General features: G+C 34.2%; 1 protein-coding gene across 1 annotated transcript in view; it reads left to right on the top strand.

The window, feature by feature from the left end:
* The window catches only part of FAM151B (family with sequence similarity 151 member B), a 39179-nt gene extending 20195 nt beyond the window's left edge, over window positions 1-18984 (top strand). Inside the window, exons 4-6 of the mRNA XM_063087105.1 lie at window positions 562-779; window positions 2886-3021; window positions 17122-18984. Coding sequence (XP_062943175.1) covers window positions 562-779; window positions 2886-3021; window positions 17122-17281 — 514 coding nt within the window. The 3' untranslated portion in view covers window positions 17282-18984. The remainder of the gene's footprint in view (window positions 1-561; window positions 780-2885; window positions 3022-17121) is intronic.
* The last annotated feature ends 2890 nt before the right edge of the window (window positions 18985-21874 follow it).

Consider the following 21874-nt stretch of genomic DNA (forward strand, 5'->3'; position numbering starts at 1 on the left):
GGAACTTATAAAAGCTTTAAGGAGGTATTATAATTTTATACTTTATGGTTATTTTTAGAAATGTGATTGTGTGTCCAAACTCACCCAGGAGTACATGAAGGAAAAGAGGCTTTTTTTTACCCCAAGGGTCTTGAGCCTTATTAGAGATACAGTGCCTGGTTACACTTAGGTATTTCATAAATGTGAATTTGCAGGCTATAAGTATATTTCATTTGTTATCTTATTTATGCATTTTCTGATGAGTATTTGTGTCTTAAATTTTTTCACACTGAGTAATCCTGGAGTTTTCAAACTTCTGTTTTATCCATAAGTAAGGCATTATTTATATATTTGTAGACCCTTTAAGCCACCGTCATGAATAATAAGTATAAATCAACATTTTGTGATATGGCATATGTTAGCTTTCCCTCTGGTGCTGTGTGATTTTTGATTTTATTTAACTCAGGCATTATTGTATGATATTTTTACTATCAATTTGAGGACATTAGAACCACTAGTCTAAAAGAACTCTTTACTTTTACTTTAGGAATATGTCTCATTGACAACAAACTATCTTTTTAGTCTTGCAGCTGTAGAACCATCCATGATGCTCTTGGAAAATGTAAAGAGGCATCTGAATCGTCCTGTATGGATTAATGCTGATATTCTTCCTGGTCCAAACGGAAATAGCAAAGTAGTAGATGCAAAACCATTTATAGACACCGTGACATCCTTCTTTCCAGATGTGACATTTTCCCTGGGTTGGACAACAGAATGGCATCCTGAGAAAGTCAATGAAGGTGATAATTCTAATAATGTATTTCTTATCGGTCAAATTAAGATATCTTCCACTTATAAAAATAACATCTTTAATGCAAAGCCAAAAAAACATCCCACAAAATCTAAGATCTTAATGAAGAGAAAGGCCTGACCCTACAGGTATGTGTATGATCCTTCTTTCTGTTGTTTCATACAGACACTGCGTTCTTTGGTGATGTCTGTCACCTAGCTTCTGTGGTAAATATTTATTTGCAAAGTTCAGAATAACCAGAGCTGCCTCTTTACATACTTTGAACAAATTCTGAGTTGGCCTCTTTGAACTTATAAAACATTCGAGGCTCTTTTTTTTTTCTTTTTGCCATACCTTGGAGCAGACTTGCTATGTCAGATGAAGGATAAAGAAGTGGTAATAAAAGCTTTTCAAGTGATGTGAGGCCAGACGTGGGAGTGTGGTTGCAGAGCACAAGTTCTGCTCCCTAGACATTGGAAGGGGCTGCATATGTAGAGTGCTGGAAGCTTGGTGCCTTCATTGTACTCTCTTTGGCTGGACAGGGGAGTGGAAAGCCATGAAACACTTCTCTAGGCTGGATCCTTTCCATTCATATCTTCCTATGGATGGGCCTGATGTTCAGCTTCTTCTTCCTGGTTGAAACTTACTACACCATTAGGTTCACCTCTCTATTTCTTCACACATCTTTTGGTAGTGATTTCCAGGTAAACAGCCAGTAAGCAATCAAATGCTCTGGGACATCTCTTCACATGGTAAAAATAATAAATAAGAAAGGTATTTAGAGCCTTTGGAGATGTTAACCTGTATCCTATTGTGTTCAGGGCATTCATTTTTTATTCAATTGCATTGTGTGTTCCAATGTAAAGTTTTAACATCCAACATGAAGTTAGAGTAATGAGTAGTGACATTTAGGTTATGATACCTTGTACCAGTAATTGATATAATTGAGAGAAAAAAAATAATAAGCCTTAACTGTTTTAATTTTCTAATTATTTAAATTTTTAATAGTTTTGTTAAAAAATATAACATGTCATTTTAAATGTTTTAAAAAGATAAACTAGAAACTATTTAGTACCTCCCTTACTGATTTTAAACTCCATTTAGTCACTGTTTAGTCTAACTTTGGCCTTAACCCTTGGCTCGAACTGAGTTAAACCGTGTCTGGATCTTTAAGCCATGCTGGTGTTGCATGTTTCCAGACTGCTTTTCCCCATTGCCCTCTCTCATCACCAACATGTGCTTTATCCTCTCTTACTTCTTATGCTGCAAATTAAAAAAAAAGTTTATAGGTTTATAGTCATAGGAGTATAGCTTCTGTTAGCACTGCTTTTTCTTTTTTTAATTTAATTTTATTTTATCAATACACAATGTGATTGATTTTTGTGTCCCTTTACCGAATGCTCCCTCCCTAGCACTCCTTTTTCTAATTAAAAAATATATAATTGTCCAGATTTTAAAGGAAAGCAGAACATTCCATTCTTTTCATCAAGAATTCAGCTGCTAAACTAACATATTCACTTAGGATTTCTGTAAAATGTTCATTTACTGACCAATACTTTTTATATCCTACTTTTGATAGAGTGTAGGGTCTTTTGAAAATATAAATTTTTTTTGAAACTGTTTACAAACAGGCAAGTGTATTTTCTACAATGTTTTAACATGATTTAAAACACATATATAAAATCAATTTTACCACTGTTTCTACTTTAGGTAAAATGTATAAGTAATTTGGATTAACCAAAAAGAAAATTGATTTGAAGTTAATTATTATTTAAACAGCTAGTAAATACCTAGCAGCCACACCTTTTCTTAGAAAAGAAACTTAATTAACACAAATGAAAAATCTAAGTTTATAGTGATTAATGATGGAGGTGAACTTAAGAGAAGAGCCTTAGAATCTTTAAAGTATATAAAATTAGTGTCAAATTTGTTTTTTCTGTACTTAAACCTTTTTAATGTTTTAATTTTTTGTTAAATTTCCTGTAGGTTACTTATTGCATGATTTTTTAATCTGCATTTTCCACTCAAAATATCTTTTTGCATTAAGTGGTATTTTAATTCACTCTGAATCCAAATGGATTCCAGTCAGAAAAGTTAAATTTTTATTTCATTTCAGGGTACAGCTGGACAATGGTGAAAGAGATGGAATATATATGTAATGAACTAAATCAGCCTGTCACATTCCCTGTCAGAGCAGCATTAGTCAGGCAGTCTTGTCCTCAGCTACTGTGGCTGTTAGAGAAATCAAACAGGTATGTATTAGTTTAACAATATTTTGCATGCATGTGAGCATATGTGAGAGACAGATAGAAGGGGCATGGAAATTAATTATGTGAAGACAGCGTTATGTGAGAGAAAGATGGAGACAGAAAGAGAATGAAAACTGTTTATGTAAGTACACAGACTCCCTCACTAGATGAAAGCTCCTTGATGAAACTTACTTAACATCTTGTCTTTCACCCCATTGCTCACAAAAGTTGTTGTACATGGTAGGTGCCCAGTAAATGTTTATCATCTTTTTCATTATGTTATACATTCACAAAAATTTATGACTGGATAAAATAGTTTCTCTTTGAATTCCATCATAACTTCAGAAATCTTTTTCATATAAAAATTTTATTATTTTAATATGTAAGAAAAATTACTTGGACAAATGTAAAGGTACAGATATTAAAACAGACGTGGTACTATATTATTAATAGGCCACTCAATAGAACAGAAGGCAAAGTACAAAAATGAACCCAAATCTCTTGTGAAATTTAGTATAAGAAGAAGCTGGCATTTCAGATCATCAGAGCAAAAGCTCAATAAACTGGTATTTAGACAATGGGCTAACTGTGTAGAGAAAACAATGCTGACACCTTTCTTTAGTCCTTCCTCCAAAATAAATTCCAGATGAATTAAAGACTTGAGTATCAAACAGTAAATGCATAAAGAGAAAACAAGGGATGATTTTTTAATATAGTTTCACAATGGAAAAGAACTTTCTTAGTACTAAAGGCACAAAACCCAGAACTATAAAAGGAAATTTTGATACATTTGAATATATAAAAATGGAAAGATTCTGGTAAAAATATTCTCACTTATATGTCAGACAGATGAATTCTAACGAGTAAAGAACTTTTACAAATCATCCAGAAAAAGGCCCAGTTTGTTAATTCACTGTTAGAGACAGTAGGGGAAGCAGACATTCATACATTATTGGCAGGAGTGTGAATTGGCCATTGATTTCCTTGGAGAGAAATTTGGCATCTACTCATGAATTTCACTACTAAGGGCTTGTCTAGCTGATAGAAGTTCACATAAACACAGAGACATAGGTACAAGGATATTCTTGAAGTATTGTAGTAGTAAAAGACTTGAAATATTCTAAATATCAACCAGAAACTAGCTGAATAAATTATGGTATGTCCATACAATGGAATATTATATAACTTATAGATAATGCAGTAGACCTAGGTTTTTATATAGAATGATCTCCAAGTGAATAAATTAAGGTGCAGAATTCTAGGTGTAGTATTATTCCATTTGCATGGGGAAAATGGATGTATAAAAATATTTATAGATAAGTCGAACTTAAGAGTAGGTTGAGTCAGTGGCTGCTAGCATTATTCTTAAAGAGAAACATTGTGTGGTACAAGACCCATACTCATCATATTCTTAGTTACAAAGAACTGAAACCAATCCTGCCTAACTTAAGCAGAAAAGAGATTTATTGATTATAGGGAGACCCTTATTCTTACAGTATCCTGTGAGGCTAATAGACATTCTCTTGTTGCAAACATATTGTTTATTAACTCTGCCTCTAGTTTTGTCTGTTTTTGTTAGTGTTGAAGAAGTACACTGAAATCAAATAGCATACTATATTCATTTTTCAGAGATTATTATTGAAATTAAAGCATTAAATTAATTAAAATTTTAAATTTTCATCAGTGAGGATATATTCTCTAGAATCTTTGAGAATATATCCTCATATCCCCCTTTGAGAAACATTTACAATGTAGATGGACTCTATTTTCATGGACACGTAGTACTCAAAAAATCATGTGCACAAGTATCTTAAGACTATGGCCACATTTGTGAGAAAATTCAGTGAAGGCTGATTTCATTCAGGTAAATTATTTTTAATAATGTCACAATGATTTCCACATGGTCATGTTCACTCCTGATGAAACTTTCGGCTCACAGAGGCACCTGATAACCCAAGAGATTTCAATCAGAAATGTCTTTTAAACATAATTCAGATAGGTCTTGTAAAAACTGAATTAATATAGAATATTTTGTGGGCATGATGAAAACTATCAACTGCTAACTGGGCTTTCCTGGGCTGTCCAATGTGCCAAAGTTAGTCTAAGAAATTTTCAAATATTTTTTTTTCCATTAAGCAGAAATAACATGGTTCTTAAATGTCTGGAGTTTTGGGGCCGGCCCGTGGCTCACTCGGGAGAGTGCGGTGCTGATAACACCAAGGCCTCGGGTTTGGATCCCATATAGGGATGGCCGGTTGGCTCACTGGCTGAGTGTGGTGCTAACAACACCAAGTCAAGGGTTGAGATCCCCTTACCGGTCATCTTTTTAAAAAAAAATAAATAAATAAATAAAATGTCTGGAGTTTGGTCTTTCTTTGGAAAATATTGGTTTATACAGAAATAATTTATTTTTATCTATGGTTTTTTATATTTAAGTAGGCCATAACAAAAATCTATTTAAATAAACTACTTAGACAGTTCTCTTAATTTTAATAAAGCGAAGTTGACACTGTTTTAAAAGCTAGGCTTTTTTTTTTTCATAATGAAGTATCAAAATATACTTGAGAAATATTTTTAAAATATATTTATTTAATATATATTTTTAAAATATTGAGAAATATTTTTAAGAACAGTGAATATGATTAGGAATATTTTCACCCTTTATTTTGAATCTATATAACAGTAGTAGAAAAGTAACAATTCATTGACCCATATTTTCACAATGAAGACAAGGTTTGACATGGTTGGGGAAAAGGATTTTTGAAATAATAAATTCTAATACCATAATCTCCTCATGAATTACCAATATTCATAATATTGATGTAGAGTAATATGTAAATAGCCATATAAACACACCTTAATCATTTTTTTTAAATTTAGAAAGCATTTCAGGGTTTTGTTTTATTTAGGTTATCAGAAATATTAATTATTATAACACTATACTTTATGAATCACGATTAAGAAAGAGTATTATAGTAGATGGAATGCCAGATAATAAAGTTTATTTTATTTCATTATTTGTTCATGTGTATGAGCTAAATGTTGTTTTAATTATGTCATTTTTATTCATATATTGTCACAATCCTTACTTTAAAAGTACTTATAAATTTAATCACTTCCATGTATGAAAATGCTTTAATCTAGTTTGTGTGTATAAACAAAATTGCCTAGAGCTTGGAGGTCTCTGAGGGGAGCTGAAATCCTGATTTTAGTGATGTGATACAGACAATTCTCCCTTCTCATTCAGTCCATCTCTTAAATACATGCTAAAGGAACTAGATGAGGATGTGTGGTTCTTTTGAACACTGATCACCGCTATTAGGAAAACAATAGAATTCATTTCAATGTCATCTTATTGATGTACAAAAACAAATATGTTGTGTTTTAATACTGTACCTATCTTAAGTTAGCATTATAATACTTTTTATTTAACTTTATAATAGTAGCAAAGGCTTGAGGTTTTTTATTTTTGTACATTTCATAGTTTATAGATGGATTTTTTTTTATAGTAACCGGGATAAAAGCCCAGCACAAAATTGACACATCTACTTACTATGTTTTAAGGATAGTCATTTACTGTGTAATTTTATTGGCCTATAGAATCATATTCATCCTATGTATTGTTTGATTGTATTTTTAATTATTCTATAGAAAAAACTACAAAATGTATATTTTTTTCAATCTTACAGACATAAAGGTGCTTATATGAGGAGTCTTCAAAAAGTTCATGGGAAAATTTGTATTATCTTTTAATTCTATTTTTCCATGAACTTTTTTAAATACCCTTGTACTGTTTGAAATAAGAAGGAAAAGTAAATTTTTTTTTTTAATTAGGATAAGTGCATTGAAATATCTAGGTACATAGGCTGACATTAGTGACCCAGATATCAAAATTCAAATAATACAGTTACACTCTAAAAGACTGAAGGTTAGTATTGTCTTCATGGTGAACCTAGGTATTTTAGTTTTGTTCATAATAATTATCTCTTATGATGTTTATGAGATTGCATGAAGACAGCAACCTTGTTTATCATGTTCATCCATGAATCCTCAGCATTTAAAACAGTACCTAGCACATCATAGAGACTTAGAGTAAATATCTGTTAAATGGAAAAACCAAATGCATACAGGCACCCTTTAATTATAGAGGGCATTAGAAGCCAGTACCTTCTGGAGTAGTAGTTTTATATTTAAATACAAAAATAGTTATAAAAGGTAGCATTAAGCAAAGAGTCTTAGAGGTTGTTTTGATTACTCTGGTGTCAAGTGCTGCATAAATCATCTTATGATATGCTCTAATGTTGTTAGTAATATAAATAACATATTGCAAAGAGGAGTGGCTTCTAGAGAAAGAACACTCCCAAAAAGATACTTAGCCGTATCTCTCCTTTAAAGAAGAACCTCATCTTGGGTCAAGCAATAGTGCATGAATGGATCTCATAATGTGGAGAGAGCCATTGAAATAGGACATCATCAGACAACATTTCTGTGTCAAGGAACTTGGCAAACAGTGAACTGCCAATCCCATTTTGCTTCTTTCTTTAAGCAGTTGTTGAATCCATCCTTCCGTCAAAGCCATGGTGAAGTTCTAGTTCTTAACAGCATACCTGTTCAAACAAGGGCTCTGCTAAGATGTTAGTCTTTATTTTATTTTATTTTTTTGTCTTAAACAAGCAAGCACACCCACAACCTTCATTTGACTCTTATGTATAATGACCTTTCATTCAAGCTAGAGCATGGTAGGTTAGTTCCAAATCTTACTTCTTTTCCTAGACACCATAAAAAGCATATGGAGGACAATAACAACAAAAACCCATATACTACATTATCACCACGGCAGAAGGCAGAGGTAATAAAAACCATTGTGCATTTCTGATTACTTGTAAATGTTTCCAGTAGCAATTGAGACCCACATAAGCTCTTGTTGGAATCACGGCCATCCAGCTAGAGACCATATTTTCCAGACTGTACTCACTAGGTATACTTACGTGACCAAGTTTTGGACAGTGGGACACACACATCACATTTGTTTGCAACTTTTTTTTTTTTTTTTTTTTTCAATATTGTTGGGCTGGAATGTGAACATGGTGTGAGTCAGCTTCTGCTTATGTGGATGAGAACACTCTCAGGGTTAGCAGAAAAACAGGGTTCTCAGTGAGCTTCGGAGCAGAGCCTCTTTCCTGCCTCTGGACTGTTTTGAGGGAGAAATATAAGCTTTTCTCACGATTGAGTCACTGTAATTTGGAATTCCTCTGTTAAAACAGCTTAGTCTACACTCTAAACAATACACTGGCTATTATGAGGGTACTTCAAAAGTTCATGGAAAGACTTGTTGAATTATCTTTTAATTCTTTTTTTCCACAAACTTTTTGAAGAGTCTTCTATATGTTTATGCATGTTATATATGCATATTTTGTGTATGTTAAACAACTAGTAGAAGATATAACGGCAGCATTGAAAGTTCAATGAATTATTGTGATTATTGTATCTTTCTTTTTTATTTGTTTATTTTTTTAGCTCTCACTTATGAGTGAGGACATCTGTATTTGTCTTTCTGTGTCTGGCTTATTTCACTTAACATAATTTTCTCTAAGTTCATGCATGTCACTGAAAGTGACAGCATTTCGTTCTTTTTTTATGGCAGAGTAGTACTCCATTGTTTATATATACCAAATTTTCCTTATCCATCATTGTTCTTACAGTAGGTTTTCATCATTGCTGATTTATAATTTTTCTGCAATTGTGGCTTTTTCTCTTTTGTCTCAAAAGTTGTTGATGAGAATTTTTTTTTTAGGCATATAAGTGGTAGAATTTTTTTATTTTAGCTTTGTTGATAATTTCTAGCTTTATTATATTGTAATCATATATATAGATATTTGTGTAAGTTCATGTATTATATTAGGATATAGCCTGGCTGTTATTACAGAAACTTAAATTAACAATAGCTTAACCAAGTCTATTTCTCTCTCACATACCTAGCAAAGCACAAACAGTCCTGGTGCCTTCATAGCATTAGGGACCAAGTCCTTTCTATTGTGTTGCTTTGCTGTCTTTAGAATATTGATCTCATTTATATGGTCAGATTGATGACTGCCAAGTCTGAGTTTAATCTAGTAGGAAGGAGGGGAAAGCCTGGCCAGTTAGCTCAGTTGTTTAGAGAGCAATGTTATATCACCAAGGTCAAGAGTTCGGATCCCCATACTGGCCAGGTACAGGGAGGGGGAAAAAAAGGAGGGGAAAAAGGGAGGTACAGATGGTCCCCTGATTTATAGTGGTTTCACCTAGATTTTTTGACTTTATAATGTGTGCAGAGGTAGTATGTATTTAGTACACTCCTCAACTTATGATGGGGCTAAGTCTGGATAAACCTGTTGTAAATTGAAAATATTAGTTACAAATGCACTTTCGACTTAAGATATTTTCAATTTATTGGTTTATCAGGTATAACTCCATTGTAAGTCAAAGAGCATCTGTAATTCAGATCATGCTCTTCTCCTTTAATGATCTGACTTGGAAGTTGCATACATGCTTTTCTCTTTTATCCCCCCAGATTTATTGAGGCATAATTGACAGATAAAAATTGTATGTATTTAAGGTGTACAATGTGAAGTTTTGATATATGTATACTTTATGAAATGATTAACACAATCATGCTAATTGACACATTCATTACCTCACATAGTTACCTTTTTTGTTTGGTGAGACTTAAGTCTTACTTAAGATCTACTCTCTTAGCAAATTTCAAATGTACAATGCAGTATTATTATAGTCACCATACTGTACATTAAATCTCCAGAAATTATTGATCCTACATAACTGAAACTTTCATCGACCCTCAACCAACATCTCTGTGTGTCCCCAACCCTCCAGCCTCTGGCAATCACAGTTCTACTATCTGCTTTTTTTAGTCTGACTTTTTTAGATTCCACACATGAGTGAGATCATGTAGTATTTGTCTTTCTGTGATTGGCTTATTTCACTTAGCATAATGTCCTCTGGGTTAATTGCAAATGGCAGGATTACCATTTGTTTTTTTAAAGGCTGAATCATATAAACACACATATGTATATACACATGCAAATTTTCTTTATCCATTCATCTGCCAGTGCACACTTAGATTGTTTCTATAACATGGCTATTGTGAATAATACTACAGTGAGCATGGGAGTGCAGTTATCTCTTTGAGACAATGATTTCATTTCCTTTGGATGTATATCCAGAAGTGGGATGGCTGAATAATATGGTAGTTCTATTTTTAATTTTTTTAGGAACCTCCATACTGTTTTTCCATAATGGCTGTACCAATTTGCATTCCTACCAACGGTGTACAAGGGTTCCCTTTTCTCCGCATTCTCACCAGCGCTTGTTATCTTTTGTGTTTTTGAAAATAGTCATCCTAACAGGTGTGATTGTAGTTCATTGGGGTTTTGATTTGCATTTCTCTCATGATTAGTAATATTGAACATCTTTTTATAGATATGTCTTCTTTGGAGAAATGTCTCTTCGAGTCCTTTGTCCATTTTTTATTCAGGTTATGCATCTTTGCTATTGAGTTTTTGAGTTCCTTACATGTTTTGGGTATGAAGTCCTTATCAGATGTATGGTTTGCAATTATTTTCTCCCATTCTGTAGATTATCTCTTCATTCTGTTGATTGTTTTCTTTGCTGTGTGGAAGCTTTTTAATTTGATACAGTCTAACTTGTTTATTTTTGCTTTTGTTGCCTGTGCTTATAGGGTCATATCCAAAAAATCATTGCCCAGATGTATGTTTTCTTCTAGTAGTTTTACAGTTTCAGGTATTATGTTTGAGTTTTTAATCCATTTTGAGTTCATTTTTGTATATGGCGTAAGAAAAAGGTTCAGTTTTATTCTTCTGCATGTGAATATGAAGTTTTACCAGAACTATTTATTGAAGATACTATCCTTTCCCCATTGTGTGCTTGGAGTCCTTGTTGAAGATCAATTGACCATAATTTTGTGGATTTATTCTGGGCTCCCTAATCTGTTCCATTGGTCTATTTGCTTGTTTTTATGCCAGTATCGTGCTGTGTTTTATAATATATTTTGAAGCCACCAGCTTTGTTCTTGCTCAAGATTGCTTTGGCTATTTGGGACTTTTGTGGTTTCATATGAATTTTAGGATAGTTTTTTCTATTTCTATGAAAAATGCCATTCGAATTTTGATAGGGATTGCATTGAATCTGTAGATTGCTCTGAGGAGTATGGACATTTTAACAATATTAGTTCTTCCAACCCGTGAACATGGGATAGCTTTCCATTTATTTGTGTCATCTTCAATTTCATTCCTCAGTGTTTTATAGTTCCCGGTGTACAGGTCTTTCACCTCCGTAGTTAAACTTATTAAGTATTTTATTCCTTTTGATGCTGTTGTAATTGGGATTCTTAATTTCTTTTTTGGCTAGTTTATTGTTAGTGTATAGAAATGCAACTGATTTTTATATGCTGGTTTTGTATCCTGCAACTTTACTGAATTCATTTATTCTAACGGTTTTTTGGTGGTGTCATTAGGATTTTCTAGGTATAAACTTATGTCATCTGCAAACACAGACAATTTTGCTTCTTCTTTTCCAATTTGGATGCTTTTTATTTCCTAATTGATTTTGCTAGGATTTCCAACACTATGGTGAATAGAAGTGGTAAGAGTGGGCATCCTTGTCTGTTCCTGATCTTAGAAGAAATGCTTTCAGCTTTTCACCATTGAGTATGATGTTATGTATCGTCTTATCATAGATGGCCTTTATTATGTCAAGATATGTTCCTTCTCTACCTAATTTGTTGAGTTTTTACCATGAATGGATGTTGAATTTTGTCAAATGCTTTTTCTGCTATTGGGATGATCATGTGATTTTTATCCTTCATTCTGTTAGTGTGGTATATCACATTTATTGATTTGCATATGTTGAACCATCCTTGTATCCCAGGGATAAAACCCACTTGATCATGGTGTATGATCATTTCAATGTGTTTTTGAAATCAGTCTGCTAGTATTTTGTTGAGGATTTTTTACATTTATGTTCATCAGGGATATTGCCCTTAATTTTCTTTTCTAGTAGTGTCCTTGTCTGGCTTTGGTACCAAGGTAATGCTGGCCTCATAAAATGAGTTTAGAAGTGTTCCTCCTCTTTAATTTTTTTGGAAGAGTTTGAGAAGGATTTGTGTTCATTCTTTCTAAAACGTTTGGTAGAATTCACCAGTGAAGCCATCTAGTCCTGGGCTTTTCTTTCTTGAGATATTGGAGTAAAACTACTAGTTCTGTTGAATATTAACATAGGAGAGGACTTTGAAAAGTTTGGGAAAATGGAATTAAAAAATAAAAATAAGAAATACAAGCTTTATTTCTCAACATAGGCTCTATCAAGTTTAAGATACTTTTGTAAGCAATGATACTAGCCATTAAGTCCATCCCTAAAAAGCTAAGGGTCCTGGGACTGTAATCATGTCAATACAGTCTTTTTTACATTATTAACTGAAGAAAAATGCGTGCCCTTTAAAGATTTTTTTAAGATTAGGAAACAAAAAGAAGTCAGAAGAATCCAAATCAGGACTATAAGGTGGATGCCTAATATTTCCCTTCAAAACTTGCAAAATTGCCCTTGTTTGGTGAGAAGAATGAGTGAGAGCATTATTGTGATGGAGAATGACTCTGGTGAAGCTTTCCTGGGTGTTTTTCTGCTAAAGCTTAGGCTTTCTCCACTCTCATAATAAGCAGATGTTATTGTTCTTTGGCCCTCTAGAAAGTCAACAAGTAAAATGCCTTGAGCATCCCCAAAAGCTGTTGCCATGTCCTTTGTTCTTGACCAGTTCACTTTTGCTCTGACTGGACCACTTCTACCTCTTGGTAGCCATGGCTTTGGTTGTGCTTTGTCTTTGGGATCATAGTGGTAAAGCCACTTTTCATCTCTTGTTATAATTCTGTCGCTTATAACAGAAATACCTGGAACTGGGTAATTTGAAAGAAAACTAAGTTTGTTGCTTACAGTTTTGGAGGCTGGGAAGTCCAAAGTCCAGGGAACACATCTATCTGGTGAAGGCCACATTGGTGGTGACAGTGATACAAGGGTCTCATATGGCAGAATGATGGAGCAGAGAGTGTGACTAACCTCCTCATTTGCTCTCTTCTTAAAGCTACCTGAACCACTCCTATTATTCCAATAATGGAAAAGTCCATTCACAAGAGTACAGTCCTCACAATCCAGTCACCTCTCCAAGGCCCCACCTTTCAATTACCATAATAGGATTTCCCACCCTCTTAACACTGTGACAGTGGAGACCAAGCCACATTAAACTTTAAACTTTGTGGGGGACACAATTCAATCCATAATAAATTCTTTGAAGAAATGTTTTGGGATCTTGATCTCACTTGTTTAAAATTTCCATTGGAAGCTCTGCTCTTATCTGCAGCTGATCTAGGCACATCAGATTTGGCATCCATCAAAGGGAAAGTTTGCTCAACTGTAATTTTTCAGTCAGAATTGTGTAAGATGAACCAATTGAGATGTCTGTGGTATTGGCTTTTGTTTCTGCTATTAACTGTCAGTCCCCTTCAATTAGGGCACATACAAGATTAATTTTTTCCTGGCAAATTGGTGTGGATGGTCTGCTGCTGCAGCTTTCATCTTTGTCATCGTCCCTTCTTAAAATGAATTATTCATTTGTAAACTGTTGATTTCTTTGAGGCATTGTCCCTGTCAACTTTTCATAAAGGATCAGTGATTTTATTATTCTTCCACCCAAGTTTCACCATAAATTTGATATTTGTTCTTGCTTCAATTTTAGCAGAACTTATGCTGCTGTGATAGGAGCTCTCTTCAAACTGTCTTATCCATTTTAGTGCATCAAACTAATTCTTGTTCAGACATGTTATAACCAGTTCATACGAGTTTATTTTGGTGCAAAAGATTTTTGAAATCCATGCATTTTTTTTATAATGCACATTTTTGATGAACTTTTTGAAGACCCCCATCATACAGTCATTCCTTGGTGTCTATGGGGGATTGGCTCCAGGATTTCCCTTAGATACCAAAATCCAGGGATGTTCAAGTCCCTTATATAAGATTGCATAGTATTTGCATGTAATCTACACATATTTTCCTGTGTTCTTTAAATGAGCGCTAGTTTACTTATACTTAATACAATGTAAATGCTATGTAAATAGTTGTTATACTACATCTTTTTTATTTGTAGTATTTTTATGGTTTTATTGTTCTTTTTTATAAGTCTCTTGTGCCTTACTTTTTGTTTACTTTTAAAAGTATTTTAAACTTAATTTTTTAAATAAGTAATACATTAGTTCAAAAACCAAATAGAACAAAGTTACACTGTGAAAAGTCTCTCCCATCTATGCAGTGTTCCTGCTCAATCTTACTAACCACAGTTGTTAGTTTCTTCAATAACCATAGTTACTAGTTTCATTAGCGTATAAGAGTAAATATAAATATAGATTCTTATTTTCTCCTTTTTAAAACAAAAGATAGCTTATTATATAGTTTGTTTCTGTTTGGCGCTTTGCTTTTTCTTTTTTTTTTTTTTTTACTTAGCAATATATCTTAGAGCTCTTTCCAGGATAGGCTTTCTAGTTTTTCTTTTCCAGGTTCATCCTATTTATATGTGTACTGTAAGGTTTTTTTTTTTTTTTTTTTTTTTTTTAAAGATGACCGGTAAGGTGATCTCAACCCTTGGCTTGGTGTTGTCAGCACCATGCTCAGCCAGTGAGCCAACCGGCCATCCCTATATAAGATCCGAACCCATGGCCTTGGTGTTATCAGCACTGCACTCTCCCGAGTGAGCCATGGGCCGGCCCTGTACTGTAAGTTATTTAACTAGCCCCTTGTTGATGGACATTTGGCATGTTTCTAATCTTTTATATTACAAACAATGGTATCATGATAACCTCATAAGTGTGCCATTTTGCATGTGTACAGATACATGTCATCTTTAGTTTTTTGGCCACTTGTTCTTTTATACACTAAGAGTGTTAAAGTTTCCAGCTATTAAAGTATTTTTGTCTGTTTCTTCTTCTACCTTTATAGTTTTTGCTTTTTAAATGTTCATGATATGTTATTTGGTGTATATATTCATATTTATTTTATCTTCGTTAAGAACTATGTGTTTACTAAAAGATATCCCTGGTCTTGTTTAACAGTTTTTGACCTAAATTCACATCGTCTGTCCTTTTCCTTGCTTTGAATAACTTTGCTTTATCTTTTCTTTGAAAAATAAATGTCTGGAGTTTTATTTTCACTTTCTTTTATAGGGGTGATTTATAGTCATTTTTTAAAAGTTTTAAATGTACAGAAAAGTTACAAAACAACTACAACATCTCCTTTACCCAGATTTCCCAGTTGTTAACATTTTCCCCAATTTGTCTGTTATTTCTCTGTATACACTTAATTTTCTATTTATATTTTTTCTGTCGTGAGCCTCGTTATCCTTAAGTACTTTGTGCGTACCTCCCCAAACAAGGACAATTTTCTATATTACTGCTATACAGCCTCCCACTCAGGAAGGCAGTATTGATAAAACACTATCATGCAGTCCACAGACCCCATTCAAATTTTACAAACCATTCCAGCACTGCCTCTTTTTTCCTTCTGATCCAGGAAACTCTCCAAGAACATGCACTGAGTTTAGGTATTGTGTCTCTTCAGCCTTCTTCAGTCTGGAATAGTCCCTCAGTATTTCTCTTTCTCTCTCCTGTACTTGGGGCTCAAGGGGGAGAAGAGGTTATGATGGAGCAGTAACACACTGGTGCCTCCTGAGGTGCTGGCCATGTTCTTCTATTTCTTGGTTATTCTGGAGTTCACTTTATAATAATTTGTTAAAATCTACATTTACGTTTCATGTACCTTTTTCTGTATGTATTTCACAATAAAAAATGGTTTATAAAAGTTAAGTTTGAGGATTGATTTGAATGAATACAATTTAAGATACCCTTAGGCAATTTTATTTTTTCCATTTCAGTTTAAATACAATGAAGGGAATATTAAAAGAGGAAGAATAACACTGAAAATCTCTTCTTTTAACCTAAATGCTTAACTTCATATCTTTTTATAAGGCTTGTCACCATGGTGCCCAGATAAAGTAATAAAGATTACATTTTAGCAAAAAATATAGGTTTTAAAGCTAATTTCATTTTTCCTTTTCTGTCTTCAGCTGTACATTAAAATGCTTTTTAGTTTGTCATATAATACTGCTATGGGACAAAATCCAAAGTACTTTCCTCTGTTATATTTCCAGAATGGTGTCACCATCTGTAAGGGCAGGAATGTGTGAAGGTACCATATACCCATATACCACTGACCATAGACCATATACCTCTGTTAGTAGTTGTTTCTTATCATTAGTAGAAGAAATGCTTTGGAGATTTTTCCCTGGACTCTGAAAAGTTTATAGAGGAAAAATAAATATGAAACTACTTAACAGCTTTGCACTTCCCTAGACTCTAATGCATCAGTAGTCACTGGAAGAAAAATGGAAATATACAGTTTAAATAACATTAAAATTCTGAGCCTATTCTTTTATTCATAATAAGTTTGCATATATTATTACTGCTTTTTCACTTTTCAGAAGTGGATCTGAATTTTATTCATTCTTAGTTCTTACTCATTCTTATTGACATCTCTTGGCATTCTTGTATCTCAGACATACATGCCCAAAAGGGACAGTGGAGTCATCATAAGTGACTCTGAATATGGAGAATGTCATTTGTGTCTTTTCATATTCTCTTCCAGTCATGCTTTTCACTCCGACCAGGATACAGAACAAACCCAGGTTACAGCTGTAATTTTTTCATGGGAGAACAGATTCCTTGACCAACAACACAATGTCTTCAGATCCTTTTTCCAAAATTTGACCTGTGTTTAGTGCCACCAGTCTGGGTTTCTAAAACTCTTTAACCTTCCTGTAATTCAGATAGAGCAATTATTTAATTTAGATAACAGCAGTTACACCATTGCTAATTAATTTTTTCATCTGTGTAATTGGGTTGATACAAATGAGAGTATTTTTAGGCTCACTGGAATTGCTCATCACTTTTTTATCTTTCACTTTTAACTTTATAATTCTGTTTTATTTTAATGCAGGTACAGCCTGACTATTTGGACTGGAAAAGATGACAACTATTCTATTGAAGATTTACTTTATATTAGAAATCAATTTGACAAAAAACAAGTTTTCTATGACATCTCGAAACCACAAAACAATGAATTTAGACAAGCCATTGGAATCAAAGTTAATCTCTAAGAAGATTCTTCTAAATTATTTCCTGTTTTTGTTTCATAGTTTTTCTCTGCATTGATCTGAATTAATTACCCTGTAAATTATGATTGTTGGTTCATTCTCAGGTCATCCAATCAAGAAACACTTATTGTGTGCTTACTCTCTTAGGCATATGTCCTTATAAAACTGCACTTACGAAAAAGATTTGGGAAGAAAAGAGTTTAGTGGGCCTACTCTAATAATAATGTAGGAAAATGACACTCTGAACCTGTTTATAAAAAGTAATCTTGATATTCTGAAGGTAATTGAAGGAATCCACGTGTCATAACAGCTATAAATCACATTTTATTGGCACTTGGATTACGTAGATTCCGAAAAATATGGTATTATCTTTCCTTTTTTTCCTGGAAAACATATTATTTCAGAGATCACAGAAAAGGAAGATGGCTTAAAAGCAGTTTTTAACTTTCACAGGGGTGGGCAGCTTTCTCACACCAAGATCTAATCCATTTCCTGAAGCTGTGGGTTAAGTTAGATGGATATAGAATTTCGATATTATTGGGAAGCATAGTAGTTGCTGAATATAATTTTTGTATTATTTGTTTCTATAGTGTCTTGTCTGTAGTGAGCAAGATACTATTGGAGAGCAGTTTTAATTCTTATATCATTTGTTTTCCAAGTTTCTTACTGCCACCACCTTCATTTGAGTTCTACTCCTAGAATTTCATGAACTACTTCTCTATGACTTCATTTCTCACACTCTACTCAGAGATACCCTGAGTTTTTCTGCTAAACAAAACTTTCTTAAATACCTCTCTACGCCAAATCAGAAACCTCTAAGGGTTTAAATTCAATTTTAGTAAATTTTCTTCTTTAAAGACCTTCATAGTGTGGACCCACCCTAAAAGTCAACTCAGTGTGCTCTAGCACAGTCCTTCATTTCAAAAATTCATATGTCATCTGTTTCCATATCTCACTTTAACAGTTAATTTTAACTATTTAATATTGCTCTAATTTGGGCATGCATGTTAGTTACGTCTCCTCAGCTAGATTGTAAATTTCTTCTTGGTAAGGGATACTTAAATATCCTTTACAGTGTCTGGCATAGTCCTGAGCAAGGCATTCAGAAAAATACATTGCTTCTTTGATTTATTAAAAAGTAGTTTACCAGTGAATGTCCTAAGGTATATAATTTACCTTTTGTGAATCAGTCTTTTTTCCCCCAGAGAATAAAGTCCTATACAGAGAGAAGAACTTGGGTTTTGAATTCAGACAGACTTCCCTTAACAATCCCAACTCTATCCCTTACTAGCCACTTTCACATAGACTTTGGGAAATCTTTAACACCTTTGGCTCTTGGCTTACTCATCTTTAAAATGGGGGGGGGCAGTGTGTGAGAATTCTCTTTTAGCGTTGTTGTAAGGTTTAAGATTTACGTAATAGAGACATCTAGCTCAATACCCATCACATAGTAAATTCTCAACAGATTGAGTTAGTTCCTTTTTTAGACTTATCATGTGAGTATGTCCATTACAGATAGCACTAAGAATATAACATGAAACATTATATTTAAGTATAAATACTTAAAGACAACAATTATAGTATTTCCACTTTAAATTTCAAGTTCCATTGAATACAGTGCTATTTGTCAAGTAATAGCTAAAACTTTATTTTCTGTGGTTGTTTGCCAAAGGCAAAGGGTACAATTTTATTATAAAATTTTAACAACTATAATAAAGAATAATTTTTAAAATTATAGTGAAAAATATTGAATTTATAAATTTTCTACAGTGGCCATGCATTACATGACTTACTAAAGAGACTTGAATTTATAACTGAACTGCATTTTGATGAAGTTTGAAATAAAACTCATTTGTTCAGAATGTTATTCTTACTACTTATCTTACCCTTAACAATATTTTTTTTTAATTTTAATATTGTGGTGGAATTTTATGTCAAAAAATCTTTAAGGTGAATGTCACTTAGATTAAGACTTAAAGGTGTATTTTTAAACTGTTCTCAGTAGGAAAAACACATAAGAGAATTATAAAACGTATTCTGTTGAAGAGTACATTTTTAATGGCTATCCGTATGGAAAAATACAACCTTGATCCCTATCTCATGCCAGACACAAATAATTTGAGACAGGACTTAGGCCTAAATGTGAAAGCCGAAACTATAAAGCATTTAGAAGAGAAAAAAGGGAGAATGTTTTATGACTTTGGAGTAGGCAAAAGTTTCTTATAACTCAGAAAGCACTAACCATAAAAGAAAAAATTGATAAATGGTCTTCATCATAATTTAAAACTTATCATCAAAAGACAGCATTGATGGAGACTCTCCCACAAATCAACCAATTTACAAATATAAAAAAGCAACTACTGCCAAGCTGGGGCCACTAGAGCTCTGGGGAAGAGGAGAGACCTATGGAGTGCAGGAAGGCAGGAGAAGCCACGATGAGATAAAGAAAAAACCGCTTTGACCATTTCGAGCCCTGTCCACTTCCAGGCTAGAGCTGCTGAGAGCATGAGCAGGAGCCAGCAAAAGCTGCAGCCATGCCCTTCAGATGAAGTTGCATGGAGGCAGTAGGGGAGAAGAGGGCCTTGATGGCCCCCAAGCCAGTAAGACCATGAAAAGGGTTCCTGTGGACCCACATAGGAGCAGAGAGCCACAGACAACTGAAAAAAGGCACACAGAAGCCGGTGAGTCATCACAAGGGACCAAATCATGGCCCCTCCCATGGGAAGTGTTTGGAGCTCAGGCGGTGGGGGAGATGGGCCACTGGAGGAACAGTGGGGCACAGCAAGGACAGCTGATCTACACCCCAGTAAGTGAAGGACTACTCAGAGGAGACTGGTCAGGAATATAGAATTGCATGGGGTGCAATCTGATGAAAAGATTCAGGCCCAGACCAGAGTTTCTACACAACCCAGGTGCACAAGATTGCATGAGAGCCAGAAGTACCTATAAAGCCAACCATTAAGCCCTGAGCTGCACAAAAGCCTTCCCTAGGGAAAGAGCAGCAAAGCAGGAATTTAGCTAAACCACACAGCTCAGTTACTGTTCCCCACAGGAAGTTCCCCCATTTTAGAAATAAGCAAAGGACAACAAATTAGTTCCAGTGCAGAATTTAAGTGGTGGAAACAGCAAATAAGCCAACACAGAACTGAAAGAAAAAGTACCCACAACCAGAGACAAAGTTTCACATTAACTAGTAAAAGTCTCATTTCACCAAAGAACACCTATAACACCTAGATGGACTGGAAGTCTCCTGGGCTACCAAGCTAGGAAGTGGGGAGGTCTGGGGGCCTCAGCAATGCCCCCAACACCTGCAACCAGTCCAGTGACAACCACCAACCCTCAGCAAGAAGGACCCCGGGTTCCCAAGCTGGAGTGGTGGGGGGTAAGGGCTTTTGCCACACCCCCCTGACATCTGCACCCAGCCTGGCAATGACCAAGCCACGCTGGAAGCCCCCCAGTCTCCCTTGTGGGAATGTGGAGGGTGCCACAGGCCTCAAGGCCACCCCTCCTCCTTCCTCCTTCTTCCATCACATTTCCTTCCCCTTTCCACTCTCCTCCTCGTTCCCAACTGCCCAACTGCTCCGCAACGACATCCTAGAATGTAAGAAAATATATTAATAAAACTACATTTTCTTTAAAAAAAAAAAAAAAAAGCATTGACACATCTATGTGACAAAGGGCTCATGTTCAGAATATGTGAAGAACTCCTGTAAACTGGTAACAAAAACCAAAAACCAAACCAAAACAAAAAACCTAATTAAAAATAGGCAAACAAATTAAACAGAATTCAAAAAAGAACATATTCAAATGGCCAAAAGAATATGAAAAGGTACTCAACAGTATCGCTCATCCAGGAAAGGCAAATTTAAACCACAGTGAACTACCAGTACATACCTACCAGAAAGATTGATGTAAGGACTAGTGATAACTTTTAAGAAAAAAAAGAAAAATTTTGGCAGTTTCTAATAAAAATGAGTATATCTCTACCATAAGACCCAGTCATTCTATCTATAGGCATATACTCAAGAGAAAAGTGTTCACATGTTCACATAAAAAGACTTGTACAAGAATGTTCATAGCAGCTTTCTTATTAGCCAAAAACAGAAAACAACCAAAATTTCCACTAACAAGAGAATTGATAAGTAATGGTAGATTCATACAATGAACTTAACACACAGCACTAAAAAAAATTTGAATTACTGATGCAACAATAAGGGTAAATATTTAAAACATTGTGCAAAAGAAGCAGACGCAAATGAGTACATACTATATGTATCCATTTATATGAAGTTCAAGAGCAGACAGAACTAATGCATGCTGGTATAAGTCAGAATAGTGGTTATCTATGGGATTGGGTGGGGTATTGTCTGGAATGGGGCATGTGGGAACATTTTTGGATGATGAAAATGTTCTGTATCTTGTTCTGGGGTGGTTATTTTGATGTGTGCATAGGCAAAAAAAATTATTGAGTTGTACATTTTATATGTGTATTTTGCTGTATGTAATTGTACATCAATTTTCAATAATATTTTTAAGGCTTTGATGTACAAATAGAACACTATGCAGACACTGAAAAATCTACCTTTATTAATGTGG

This window comes from Cynocephalus volans, chromosome 2 (genome assembly GCF_027409185.1).
Source record: "Cynocephalus volans isolate mCynVol1 chromosome 2, mCynVol1.pri, whole genome shotgun sequence".
Lineage (NCBI taxonomy): Eukaryota > Metazoa > Chordata > Mammalia > Dermoptera > Cynocephalidae > Cynocephalus > Cynocephalus volans.